Source organism: Phyllobates terribilis, unplaced genomic scaffold (assembly GCF_046119375.1).
Source record: "Phyllobates terribilis strain yellow unplaced genomic scaffold, ASM4611937v1 Scaffold_11__3_contigs__length_659146591, whole genome shotgun sequence".
NCBI lineage: Eukaryota > Metazoa > Chordata > Amphibia > Anura > Dendrobatidae > Phyllobates > Phyllobates terribilis.
Window position 1 is genome coordinate 308,732,203 of NW_027362771.1, and position 15,104 is coordinate 308,747,306.

At 42.3% G+C, this 15,104-nt stretch overlaps 1 protein-coding gene across 4 annotated transcripts in view; it reads right to left on the reverse strand.

Moving 5' to 3' along the window:
* Positions 1 to 15,104, reverse strand: part of NRF1 (nuclear respiratory factor 1) — a 73,453-nt gene that overhangs the window by 38,030 nt on the left and 20,319 nt on the right. For all 4 annotated transcript variants that reach the window (XM_073652510.1, XM_073652511.1, XM_073652508.1 and 1 more), the window contains 4 exons: positions 12,419 to 12,674; positions 10,539 to 10,653; positions 9,976 to 10,102; positions 4,484 to 4,624 (listed from right to left, as the gene is read on the reverse strand). In XM_073652510.1, coding sequence (XP_073508611.1) covers positions 4,484 to 4,624; positions 9,976 to 10,102; positions 10,539 to 10,653; positions 12,419 to 12,674 — 639 coding nt within the window. The remainder of the gene's footprint in view (positions 1 to 4,483; positions 4,625 to 9,975; positions 10,103 to 10,538; positions 10,654 to 12,418; positions 12,675 to 15,104) is intronic.

Sequence of the window (15,104 nt, forward strand, 5' to 3'; positions counted from 1 at the left end):
CCTCTAGAGACATGATGACCAGGAGAAGCACAAACTAAAACAAGCTCATCTGTAAGAGGAAAAAAAAACCTTTCTAATTAAGCAAAGGGCAGGTAGCTCCATCTACAATCCACGCATGAAAACGGAGCACCAAACATCTTTTTTGCTGAATACAGAATAAATTTGGAGCCGAAATGCTTCCTTATAGCATGCGATTACCATATTAGCTGTGTATATGATATGAAAATGTGGGAACTAGGCACGATATCAAGTGATGTGCTACAGCCCATAAATATAAAAATTCTCTCAAGGTAACTAATACATGGTGAATGCAGAAGCCGCCGTGGATTTAAACTTTACGGTGTGCCATTGGAAGTTTTGGTTTTGTTAACACAAGCACCACGGCTTTTTCATTTTTAATTAATACATGTCAGCTACATGCCAACCTAAGACGTTATTCACACCTCCAAGTTTCAAAGGACAGGATGGCTGCAACAGGGATGGCATCTGTTATGCAGTCTGATGGAAATGCAATCCATTAACTAGAATAGGCAATTATGGTCCATATATATGGTCTCTGATTCATCATCCAGTAAATGGGGGGGGGGGGGGGAGTAATCCCCAAGTCAAATCCAAGATTAGGAGCCAATTCTAAGTCCTCGATGATGATGCAGATGGAGCTCTGCTCACCCAGGGTAGGGCAATGGCCAGAAGGTTGTTAAGTAATAAAATTGTGCGGCAGTTGGTCGCAGCGATGGCGGGCGTTTCTGCAGATGCAGTTGGTCACACTGTCTGGTGCTACCCTTAGAGAAAGTTTGATTTTAAAAGTGCTTTTTGGATATGGCTTTTCCAAAAAAAACTATTATATTATATAACCTAATTCATTCAAGACCAAAGTCATAAAAGGTTGCTTAGATTCAATAGTACAAGTAGATTAAAAAAAAGATAAAAATAAAATCTCACAAATCTGGAGAAACACCTATTAATAATGATCTATTAATAACTGGAATAGAACTGTATAAAGTAGACATTTATTTTTTCTCATTTTCAGCACTCAAAACAATTAACCACAAAGCAAATTATTAGTATATTTTTAATACATCACATTTATGTGTAAGAATCAATATGCTAGCTGTATGAGAACAGGATTTACAGGCCCATAACACCATCACAGCTGTCTCCCTTAAGACTATCATGGAAAATACAGCAATTAAGGTTATGTCACTTGAAGCCCAGGACCCGGCTAGTGAGCAACACACACCTGAGCTCTCTTCCCCTAGTCCCACTTAATCGCTTCTCCTAATGAAAGGCTACTGGCACTTCCAAAGTTGCAGAACAATCCCGAAGGAAATGATGCTCCATCTCACCTCATTTAATTCTGGATTAACTAGATGAATACAAATACTACTAACCCCAGTTAATGGCACAATTACTCCATGATTAACTTTAAAACAAATAAAAATATAGGGGACTGAAAATGCTTTTATTATTGGTGTGGTGTGACAAGTGTTAAAGAGGTTGTTCACTACTCGGACAACCCTTTTTCAATCACTTTGTATCCCACCCCAGTAAAATAATAACATATATTCACTTTCTGTGCCAGCGCTGTTCCAGTGGTGTCGGCATTCGTTCTATTGGGGATTGCGTGACATTGTTATGTTACATGATCCCTGCAGCCAATCACTGCTGGCTTCACGGTCCTCTTCTACGGGCGTAATTGGCATCCAGAGAACGTGAAAGCAGCGGCTGCTCTCACTTCCTCCAATTGTCTGGATTTGTTTGAAGAAGGAAGAGTAAAGCCAACACAGAATGGCTGCAGGGATCAGGTGACAATGTCACGTGATTCCCGGGAGGGCCAGTGCCGACACTGCTGGAACTGTGCCAGCACTGGAGGAGAGTTTAAGTGTTATTGGGAAGGAACATAGGGATTCACAAAGGGTTGTCTGAGTAGTGGACAACCCCATTAATATTTTTACAAGAAATATCATGAAGACTAAACTAATTTTCATCTATGAAAAAATAGAAGAGAAATTCCAGATCCTCTAGACCTTAAATTTTGTCCCATCTATAGGAGTACACATGGGTTCGGACATAGAGCACAAAGGTCAGTTTTTTTTTCTAGCAAACTCATTGACAATTAATAGAGTACAGGTTTGTATGATTGACCTCCATCCACTCCATTCTTTCTTCAGAGCACCATTCTCAGGATCAGTGGGTTGCAGCGATCAGTAATTTCAAATGTACTTGTGTGCAGTACCAAGAATCTGCCTCTAAAAAGAGTATGGAGCTGTGCTACTCCAGCTTTTTACATCGTATACACCTGGCCGCCGCTGGAAAGGGTAACAGTTGATCAATGGGAGTGTTGGGCCCCCATGATCTGATATTGATGACCAATCAAATTAATAATTCATCAATATTTTAGTCCTGAACAACATCATTAAAATATTCTGTTATTTAAAATGGTATTTTGGTTCCACTCAATTGCACATATGGAGGCAAGTGTGGCCAGTGACATCACGTCTACTTATAACCTGCTGGGCCACATGCAGCTTTTGTGGATATTATGCACCTTTACTATTTTACTGAATAGGACAGGAGTACACTATCTGCTGATTGCAAGTGAAACATGGCAAGTATCAGCAGGAATACCCCTTTGAGAGTGAATATTATTTGTCATGTGCAGGGCTGTGGAGTCTGAGTCTTGGAGTCGGTGCCCATTTTGACAAAGAGCGCTTGTCGCTCGAAACGCGTCAAAAGATGCCTGTATTCTCTTTTTTGTGAATACAATTTTAATCTTTGCTTCATGTACCTTGGAAAATAAAATGCACTTTTTTGGACTTTATCTGTGAGCTGGATTTTTCTGCTTTATCTATTGGATGTTGAGCCCTGCCCAGGTGCTATCCGTGCTCCAGAAGTGTGGAACTGGAGGCGGTGAGCTGGATTTACTTCTGTGACCCATTTTGGTGGAGTCGGATTAAAATGTACCAACGCCGACTCCTAAAATATATAATAAATTGGGTACAGTAGTTCAATGCAGTTTGTGGGGAATATTTTTTCATAAGAATTTGGCAAAGTTATGAAATGTTCTATAAATGTATATTCTATTCCTGATCTAAGGGTCTAGACTTTTAGCGGAGTTGAATCTGTGCATTTATCACTTAAACATGAGCCATGTATGAGGGAGTCGGCGTTATGGAAACTGAGGAGTCGGAGGTTTGGCTTACCGACTCTACAGCCCCGGTCATGCGAATGGCTAGTTCAGTTCATATAGCAGAACAGCTGGCACTACCCCCCCCCCCCCCCAATTCATCAAATGCAGTTCCAATCACCAGGATTTGGTGGTTTTGTACTTTGATGGTGATCATCATACAAAAATACTCCAGCTATGCATTCCACAAAGAATATAAGACACCCACCACATTACAGTGTATTAAAATCCATGAAGATATTAAATCTATGGATTAATTAAATATCTTCATGGATTATTAATGCATGGCGAGAGCCTCATACTTCGAATTTAAATAGGTTATCCACTACTTTTACACTGATGGCCTATCCTTAGGATAGATCATCAATGTCTGGTTGGTCGGGGTCCGACACCTGGCACCCCCGCCGATCAGCTGTTATCTGTGTCAGCGACCGGAAGTACTCACTTGCCGATCTGCTCCGTCTACTTGCAGTGGCCAGGGCTTGGTACTGCACCATCCACCTCCTATTGAAATCAATAGGAGGATGTGTAGTACCCTGCGGCGGCCACTACAAGTAGACGGAGCAGCTCAGCAAGTGAGTACTTCCTGCCGCTGCCGCTACCAGCTGATCAGACATTGATGACCTAACCAAGGATAGGCCAACAATGTAAAAGCAGTGGACAACCTATTTAAGAATGGTGGAAATCCTCTTTCGAAGACCCTTGAAATCACATTACCAGCAGCAAAGACTTTGGGGTCCAGTTCTTATCTAAAATGCAATTTATAAAATGGAAAATGATAAGCTATTGTTGTCTAGAGATTTGTGGTTAAGAGTACTGCTATTATCATTTTTTAAACAACGATTCCAATGAAAGTCTAAAGTGCCAGGCTATATTGGTAATAATGCCAGTTTGAACTAGATCACTCGGATTAAAAAAAAAAAATAAATAAAACCCCCGCTAGAGAAACATGCAGAGACTAGGACCTAGAAATACATAAGACCTTTGCATTAGTAGCACTAGATTGAGGCAATTGAAGAAAACAACGTGTTTTATGAGGAGTAGATTTTACTTTGGGATGCTTGTATCTGCCATGTAGTTACCTCCCAGGGTAGTCTACGCAGTTGCCTAATTCTAGATGTGGTACCATATTCAGGTAAAAATTCTAAGGTCATAATTTGGCACATAATGTAGTTTACTAATTTACTTCAAGTTTAAGGCAGGTTTTTATTGCGGTTCTCCAAAACGTGGCATTGGTAGGATGTACCGTGCGAGAAGCGGAGAGGGCTTTAGGCGCACTGGCAGACTGCGGCTCACCTGCGTCATCTTGTCCACAGACACTGGAATGCCATCTATAGTCAGAGGGGGCAGATCTGAGTTGATGTCTTGTTGGACAGGTGCATGCTCTGCCAATGCCGTCTCCAAGTCCTCCAGGATCATACTCTTATACTTGCGTACCTAGGGGAGAAAGTGGGAGGTAAACAGACAGGAGTGCAGCTCTCAGCCTCCATGTGCTTAGTAACACGACAGCCCCAGGGCTCAAAGGCAACTCTGGCAGCATAGAAGATTGCTAAAAATACATGGTCCTTTGTGTCTCTGCTGCCTGTACGCAGAGGAAAGAATGATGAAATCTTAAGTAATATGCTTTAATAGTGGAAGTAAGAAGGACTGAACACTGAAGGAACATTAAGTTAACAGAATTCAGCAGTAAAGAATCTACTGGGGAAAAAAAAAGGCTGTGAGAAGGAGCTGGCGATTCGACCGTGCCACCAATCTCTCTACTTGACAAGAAGTGTAGAAATCTGTTAGCCATCACTAGTCTCTGCTAGCAGCACAGCGAAAAATCATTTACTAAATAGCTTAAAACATTAAAGGGGCTGTCCCACAACACACCTATCTATTGAGCTTGGATGCTTGATCACTGGGCTCTACCGATCGTTAGAATGGGGTCCCCAGCCCCATTAATCCTCACTGACTAAACTTTAAATCGCGCAGCGGCCAAGAAAATTACTTGGCTTTTCACCCCCATCAGCCGCATTCAGATTCTGAAAAATATCTAATGATCATAAGTCTCCCCAGCGATCAGACATTTACCAATCCTGTGGATACTGATAACAGGGGGTTGTGGGAAAACCCCTTTGAATCTAATTTCAAATATTGTATAGGGAAAGTCTAAGGCTGTGTGCCCACGATGCGTTTAAGCATTTCCGCAGCAGCAATTCCGCTGCAGAAACGCTTAAAAAACACTTGGTAGAAGGTCTGCCATGTTCCCCAATGATAATCCGCATGTGCTGTGCACATGCTGCGGAAATTTCCGCTGCGGATTATCATTGCGGAAAAAAACGCAGCACTACCAATTATTTTGCGGAAGCGCTGCGTTTTCGCCGCCATTGACTTGCATTGGAACGCATGTAATCCGCATCACTGGATCTGTACATGCGGATTATATGCGTTTCAATGTGCGGATGGTACCCGGGTGTGGAGGACAGGAGACTCTCCTCCGGACCCGGGTACCATAAAACCTGTAAAAAAAAAGAATAAAATAAAAAAGAAATATTATACTTACCTTCTGATGGCCCCGGTGTGCTTGTCTTCGCTTGCTGGCAGACCGCGGTGGACTGAAGGACCTGCGCTGACGTCATTTAGTCATGTGACAGGTCACGCGAAAGCTGACGTCGGCAGGTCCTTCAGGCTACCGCGAGCTGCCGGCAAGCCAGGACTCATCGAATCAAGACTCCGGGGGCCATCGGAAGGTAAGTATAGATTTTTTTTTTTTTTTAACATTCTTTACGGTCACACTATATAAATCCATGCCGTTTGCATGGATTTATATAGTGTGACCAAGTTGTCAAGCACTTTCCAAGTGATGCTAAAATCGCTTGGAAAGCGCTTGTCAACCCGCATGCGGAAATGCAAGTGAAGAACGCTTCACTTACACTTGTCCCTGGCAGGAAAAAAACATGTACAATCCACATGCGTTTTTTCTGCCAGGGAGATGCAGAAACACTCAGGAAAAAATCCAGAGCATTTCTGCATCGTGGGCACATAGCCTAAACGATCAAAGGAATTGCCATACATGGGACCCTCAACTATTAGCAAAAGCAAAAAGACTACTAAAACCATCTCGGACTTTAACCTATTCATGGCATAGGACGTACTATTAAAGGGGGTTGTCCCTTTCAGAAAATTCTGGTCTCTGGGCGCAGTTTATTGGGCAAAAACAAAACCATGCTTTGCTCACCGTTCCCGGATCCACTGCTGCTCCTAGTATCTAAAACGGTCACGTGGACAGTCAATCACTGAGCTCATTCGCTCCAAGAGGGTGACTGTCTACATGGACATAGCCACCTAGCTCAGTGATTGGTTACAGCACTGACAACAGCTCTGCAGCTAATAGATACCAGCATCGGTCGCGGAGACAATGATGGACCTGGGCACAAGGAGTGAAGCACAGTTTGCTTTTTATATAACATACTGAGCGCGGACTGTCTGCATACAATAAATTCAATTATTCAATAAATAATTTTCTTTGATTTTGGAGTGAAAGATTCTTCTCTCTCTCATATATCTTGGGGACTAGGATCTTCTTTAAAGGGAATCTGTCACGTCCTATCTAGTATCTAAACTGCCCCCATTGCTTTGTTAGCGATGCAATGTGCATCACTAACAGGCTTTTTTGATTAACATCGGTGGTAGTACAATGATTTTATAACATTATATACACTTTGTCCTACCTGCTGTATTCAGTCATAGGGGTGTTATTCTCTCATTCAGTCATGGGCAGCACTGCATTCACTCACTGCTGGCGCAACCCATATATTATACTGCTCCCGGCAAGGTTGTGTCTAGATTGGAGGTGATTTTTTTGTGCTCTTCACTTTAGCCTCTCCGATCTAGACACTTACTGCTGAGGAGACTAGATCGTAGTTGCTGGAGTGAGGGCCTCAAAAAATCAACTCCAATCTAGACACAACCTTGCCGGGAGCAGTATAGTATACTAGATGGTTGCCCGATTCTAACGCATTGGGTATACTAGACTGAGCTCGTTGCTGATTGGTGGCAGCCGCGACCAATCAGCGAACCGTATTAGTGAGGACCGGGGAGCGGCGCTGCCTGTGCGGGTACTTCCGCTGCGAGCAGCCGGAAGATGACTGGCTAGTGTCGGTCATCTCCCAGCTGCATCGCCGCTGACCTCCATGTGGCTACCGTCGGGAGATCAGCGGCTAGGGTCGCTGATCTCCCGATGGCAAGTGTGAAGGGAGGACCGGGGAGCGGAACCGCCTAGGCCGCCGGTCGGGGTACTTCTGCTTCCGCTGGTCATCTCCCGGCTGCATCGGCGCTGACCTCCGTGCGGCAGATGAGCCGCTAAAGGCCACCATCTTGTTCTGAAATCCTGCATCGCTGATTGGCCACGGCCGGACCAATCAACGACGCGGGATTTCCTGGACGGAAAGACAGACGGGATAAGCCGATTATATAGTAGATGGGCGGTGCCAGCAGTGAGTGAATGCAGTGCTGCCCATGACTGAATAGCAGGATCACACCCCTATGACTGAATACAGGAGGTGTGACAAAGCGTATATAAGGTTATAAAATCATTATACTACCACCCATTTTAATGAAAAAAGCTTGTTAGTGATGCACATTACATGACTAACAAAGCAATGGAGGCAGTGTAGATAGGACGTGACAGGCTCCCTTTTAAGTCCTATGCTGAGTGTGGGTGTAGGGAGCGGGCTCATGTCCTGTGAAACACTTCGCATCAACTAATATCTACTTAATGAAGCGACTAAGGATGTGTTGAGAGGGCTAAGGAGCTGAGGCCCCCTCCAGACAGTGAAGATAATGGCTGCGTCACACAGCCAACCTCAGCCTCTAATAGCAAGGATCAATCACATTAACCCCTTCTATTTCGCTATCAACTGATAGCGGCATTTAAGCACCAAGACCCAAGTTCGGGCACCCATTGCCCCTTCTCCCCTGCAAAATGATTGCTGGAGTGTGCAGATAGGTTGCCATGGCTATCATGTTCATTTTGCTGTGAAGTCCAGCCACATGATTTTTACTATATACTGTAGTATTGTTGTATATAGTACAAGTCATAAAATAATCACAGATTCAAGTGACAATAAAAAGAAATGAAGATTTAAAAAAAAAAAAGTATATGCACACACTTTTTTTAAGCCACTAAAAAGGTAAAAAGTCTATACAGGTGTGGCATCCCCAATGTCATAATAACCTGGAGAAATAATGTTGTCAGGTCAATTTTACTGCACAATTAATGCAGTAAAAATCTAAGAGGGAATGTTTCTCCATGTGGAGAGTGCCTAGCCAGCATAAGGAGACTTATGAGCCATGTAATGCTCCTCTTGGAATTTAAATATGCAAATATCCTCTTCAGAGAGGAAGAGGACTAGAACCATAATACCACCACTTGGGCTATCAATCCTAAAAGTCAATATTGAATCTTTAACAAGCCTTGCTGCATGACTTAGGCTGTGTGCCCACGATGTGTTTTTTAAGCGTTTCTGCAGCGGCAAAAACGCTGCAGAAACGCTTAAAAAATGCATGGTAGAAGGCCTGCCATGTTCCCCAATGATAATCCGCATGTGCTATGCACATGCTGCGTAAATTTCCGCTGCGGATTATCATTGCGGAAAAAAACGCAGCACTACCAACTATTTTGCGGAAGCGCTGCGTTTTCGCCACCATTGACTTGCATTGAAAAGCATGGATTACGCATCACTGCATATGTAGATGCGCATTCCACGCGTTTCAATGTGCGAATGGTACCCGGGTCTAGAAGACAGGAGACTCTCCTCCGGACCTGGGTACCATAGAACCTGTGAAAAAAAGAAAGAATAAAATAAAAAATAAATATCATATTTACCTTCTGATGGCCCCCGCTGCGCTCGTCCTCCCGTGCCGGCAGATCGCAGTGGACTGAAGGACCTGCGCTGACGTCATAGTCATGTGATGGCAGGTCCTTCAGTGCAGTGTACCGCGATCTGCCGGCAGCCAGGACAGAGCGAAGCAAGACTCCAGGGGCCATCGGAAGGCAAGTATAGATTTATTTTTTACCATTCTTTAAGGTCACACTATATAGATCCACGCCGTTTGCATGGATTTATATAGTGTGACCAAGTTGACAAGCACTTTCCAAGTGATGCTAAAATCGCTTGGAAAGCGCTTGTCAACCCGCATGCGGAAATGCAAGTGAAGAACGCTTCACATCCGCATGTCCCTGGCAGGAAAAACGCATGTACAATCCGCATGCGTTTTATTTTGCCAGGGAGATGCAGAAACGCTCAGGAAAAAATTCGGAGCATTTCTGCATCGTGGGCACATAGCCTTAGGATAAAAAGCCAAACCAGGGTTTTTTTCTAATCATCAATGCAAACCAGGTGGTTTTATTTTTGCTGGTTGATCGGCCTCAGACAGTGTCTCCTTATGCAGGCTTAGCAATCTCCAAAAGGAGAAACGATCCCCCTTAAAACCTCTGTAGGTGGCCTCTCACACAGCCAAATTAAATTCCATATCACAATCTGCATTAATAAAAGATGAGAAGTTTTGCAATTTTCACACTGGCCACTGGGGCTATTCTAGACTCATACTTCCCGTTTCCAGAAATTCACAAGTACATTAGCAGCAATAAATGTAACGAATCCAGGACATACACACGATTATTTCACTTTCAAAGACTGCCAAAGACCGTACAAAAAGTCTTCTTTAAAAAAACAGAGCTAACAAAGTTTACAAGGTCCTGAAAAGCATATTTGTAGATGGCAAAAAAATACTGAAACACTCACCACATTCTCCAAAGGCGCGGCTCCAAATACTTTAAAAACAGGGTTAGGTTTGGAAGGAGAAATGCACAGGACAATTGCCTGCTGGCCAACCCTAGTGGTGTACTCATCCAGGGTTGCCCTCAGTTTCCTGGAGACAGAAAAAAAAAGGAAAATTCAGTGTTAAAACTATACATACTGTATGGGAAAGTAAATTAGTTTAATAATTACTTATAGGCACTGAATACCTGCTAGCATCTAAAATAATTTTAAGAGAATCAAACATTGTTCAACTTTAACCCTTCCACTGCCCGGATGTATTTAAGGCCATGGCATGTTATAAGCTTGCGGCGGCTAGAATACAGCTTTTGATCTTGCACCAAGAAGTATAAGTACCCCATCACATTCAGGAAGGGGATGCTACATTCTAATTGCAAAAAATGTTTAGAAAGACTGAATCTGATTTATTGCCATTTGCGATTCCTCACCGTTTCTCTTGTGTTACCTGTAAATCTCAGAACATAAGACATAATTGTAGGCAATGCAATCCTCTAGTATAAGATTTAAAGACATGTGGATGCACTGACCTCAGTAGCCGGGTTTGCTGTCTCTTACGTATGGAAGGGTTAGATTCAAAGATGTGGGGTTTCTTACGTTTCTTTCCAGTAGCCACTGCTGCTGCAGCAGCCATCCCTACAGGTCCTGTAAATGTAAGGAAAGATTTATTTTATAGCAGGATTAATGCACTACACCTAATATTCTGGATAGACTTAAATATTCAGTATTTTACATGAATCCTTGGTGCCTTTAACAAGTACATCCACATTAATGAGGTAAAAAAAAAAAATTGCCTGGCATAGCCCAAATACAGGTGACCGGTCACCGGATAGACCAGGAAAGAGGATCTTTGGTAGAACAATATATATCTGGATGGTCCTTTGCATTTCAATTTACAATCAACTGGTTGTATATAACGGCAGCGTCAACCTGGCTACAACATCCGATCTAGTTATTGCTACAGTGACAAGATGTGAGAGATGTGCAAGGTCCTCATCATGAAGTTGAGGTGCAACTTAGGGTGTTTTCATTCAGCAATGTAATGCAGTACAGCCCACCTTGTGGACACCTACATCCAATCTAGTAAATGTAAAGGTTTTTCAATTAATATAGGCAATAATATTCGTACACCTAAGCAGTACACTGTCTACTTATTCATTTCAGGTCATAAAAGTCCATTCTTGCCATTTCAGAATCTGCGCCCTCCATGCACACGATAACTGCACTCAATACTTGATTATTGCACTTAAACATACAGGCTGATGACCGAATTATGCAGCTTTATATGAAAATCCCTACTTATTATAATTGCCAGACCTGAAAGAACAAGCACTTTTCACCTATTGTCCCCCCCCCCCATTTCCTTATAGATTGTAACCTTGAGAGCAGGGACCTCACTCCTAATGTAACTGTTTAAACTGTCTTACCTGGTATTGAATTTATTGTCTGTATATGTCCCCGCTTAATTGTAAAGTGCTGCGGAATATGTTGGCGCTATATAAATAAGAAATATTATTATTTTAAGAAGTTCATTTTTGGGGGGAGGAAGGTTGAACTTGATGGACCAGGTCTTTATTCAATCTACGGTTACTATGTTACCATTTTCAAACCCATGAATTTAAGAGATGCAACTGCTCCCCCTGCTGGGATAATTGAGGATTTACATGCACTGAACCATTATAACCAATGCCATGGAATCTAGTTATAGAAATTATTGTTTTAGGTTAAGGACTTGGAAGTCATCAGCAGGAAGGTTAACTCTATTACAGATGCCACACATGTCTATGGAGATTTTGTGTACCATTCCTACCAGTCTAAAAGAAACTCACTCCTCTGGGAAACAGCAGTTTACAGCAAGAAAATTTGGGAAGGCATGTGTGGCTTTTCAAAGCCATTTTAAAAACTATTAATTTTGTCTATCAATGGGGAATCCCATTTCTAAATTAGAATTTACTAAAATGCCCTTAGGAGTTGTACAGAAAGGATATCCTAGCCTTTAATTGGCCATTTATCATGATACATTGTAGGCAGATGATGCTTTTTTCTCCTAATTTTAGGCAAATGTTGATTTGTACATTGGTTTCCCCTCCAATTAACGTAGAGAAAAACAAAAAACAACAAAACAAAAAAAACAAAACAGTTAAGGTGTGCTCACACATGGGAGACTTCTGCACAGCTCCCATTTGTGTAAGGTTTGTGAAAACCAATGTACATGGAGCAGAAATAACCCATTTTAGCGCAGATTTTCAGCAAAGAAAAATTGCCATGTGACAATACACGTCTGCATGTTGTAAGAAAGCTGTTAAACTTTTAAAGAGGAGGAATGGGGAATAAGGGACAAGTTGGGAGGGGGCAGCAGCAGTGTAACTACGCCATGGCAGTAGCTACTTATTAAAGCTTAACCTCATACCTGCAGCTGCCAGATGAGCGGTTATTTCATCTGCTGCTGTGGAGTTCAGTATGTCAGAGTCATCATAGGAGGTGTCCTCAGGGGATGATGGAGAATCTTCGTCGGCGCTGAGCATACTGTGATCTGTGTATGTAGCCACATGGACTTGTTGAACTTGCCCAACTTCAGAATGAGAAACAGTGTGAGCAACTGTATGTGCTTCAATAGTAGTGAGGTTTTCTGTTTGGGTAACTGCATGATCCTCCATGGCTGCAAACTGAAACAGATCAAGTAAAATATTAAAGGCAATACTACACATTACTGGAGACATTCACTCACTTTTGTTAAGTCACACAGCACTATTACAAGTGATCACCGTGGCTCATGAACATGTTAAATGTAAAAGGTTGTGCAGGAAAAAGCAGAAGGTTGCGCTACTGCTGATATGAAGGTTATAAACCATTAGTGAGAGGCCAGAACTTTATAAGAAGGGAATACCCCTTTAAAAATGGTTTCTCAGACTAAAACAACTGTCAGTGGAAGTCTGACCCCTAATCTGCAGAATGCTGGGACTGCAGCCACTTTAAGAAAGTGTGTTTAACCTGAAGGCCTATATGTATGGCACTGTGCCCCTGTAAATGATAAAAGGTTCTGCAGTTGGTAAACAGGGATTTGACCCCCACAATTGTAACATTGACTGCTTCTCCATAATAACAGAACATTGGTGTTTAAGCCCCATAAGCTCCCAACAATAATGTGCGGAATATTACAACAGTATGTGTAGTTGCTTCCAGGAACGTATAAGTCACATTATGAGAAGGTCCAGTATACCGTGACCACCCTTTGCGACTGTTTCAGTTCATTCATATACTGTATTTCTACAAGCTTTTTTCTCCTTCTCATAAATTTCTATTAACTATTTTTGAAAATTTGGGTGGTTATCTCAAAGGTGTCTTATAATGTATAAACCCAACTGCACCACCAGCTATCGGTAATCCAAGGGAGCGGGTGTCTTATTTCTTGTGAACCACCTTCTAAGACTTCTAAGTCATCAGCAGGAAGACAATCACTGGCCGCAGGCACTGCTCTCAGAACAACATACTGTGCAGAACAATGGAGTCTTCATTCTAAGTGGAGGTCACTTGGCACTAATTCTTCAGCTGATTCTCCTACTTTCCAACTGTCCCACATAGCAGGCAGCAAAAGGGATGGAGCCTAAAAGGGCTGTATCAAGTTTGGAAGTTATCCCATATCCATAGGATAGCACATAAACTTCCCAATCACAGAGACCCCCACTGACCCAAGAACTGGGGCTCTGAAGACCCCATTGAAAAAGGTAGGGTGGTCAATCATACGCACATCTGATCCATTCATTCTCTAGGAGATTGCTGGAGAAGGCGTGATTCCATAATTTTTTCCCTCTGCTTGGTCTGAAAAAAATTACCCTTACTGAGTACCACATTTTTAATCTTGATTTCTTTTAGTGTTTCTTAAAGTCCTAAAGTTGCCATTTGAAATGACTTTAGTTTTGTGCCATGTCTGTGATCTGCTTTGCTTCAACAACATTAAACAACTGAATGAACATCCTCCGAGCCCGGTGATTCCATAATTTTTGCCAGGGGTTGTAGAACGCCTCAATTCCTATTTGATATAGGGCTCTAACCAAATCCTTTATGCGCCAGATGTAAAGTGCACTCAGCAAACCTGTTACACATGATGTGGTCCTGCCCTAATTTGGAACCCCTTTTGGAAAGGTGTGTTCGAAATTACCAACAGGGTTTATCAAGTTAGCATTGATCCCTCGCCCTTTGTATGTGTATTAGGATATTCCAGGGACTTGCGTACGGATGACCACAGCAAGACTGCAGGGTCTCGTTTTCCGTTTATGGACAGGAAATTAATAGCCCAATATTGGATATTACATCAGGTGCCCACAATAGCATAATTCATAAATAAAGGTGGTTATTGCACCTGGAAAGGGGTATTTATTTAAAGAGAAAAAACATTATCAAATTCGAGAACCTCTGGGCTTTGTGGATCGACGGATCGGGTTTGGCATCAAGAGAGCTGCGTAGATACCGTTTAGGTCTCTGATCAATATAGCTGCATATTTTAGTAACATCCTATGTATTAAGTATTAACATCCCTTCTGGTGGGTCTCTTCCAAAACAGTCGCAATAGTTTGAACTCACTGTAGGAACCTACAGTTTGAATGTGAGCAATTGTTCATGGTAATGTTCTTTTTTCTAACTGTGATATATCTTCTGGATTTGACATCTCTTCTTGTATTATGTGTGGGGGGTTAGGGCATGGAGTTTGTGTGCCTTTGGATGCAATGTTTCACATTTTTGAAAATTTTAATAAAAAACACTTGATTCAAAAACCTTTCTCCTCTCCACTGCATTGCATTGCATTGCTGAGATATGGGCTCGTGAAGTTTAGGGAGCCCAATATGCAAATTTCCCCTTCAACCAAGAGGGCAATAACAAATTCTTCACTGTGGACATTTACTTTATTCCCCTCTATGACATTGCCCAATCATAAAAAGGTAATGTCATAGAGGGGAAAAAACAAACACCCATAAAGGTGGTCAAATCATCCATTTTCCGCATGACCACGCTGAGAACCAGTCATTCCCATCGCTTCATGTCATTACAGTGATAGAGAAGAAGAGCTGCAGCAGGGCTGGCACAAAAGATCATAGTGA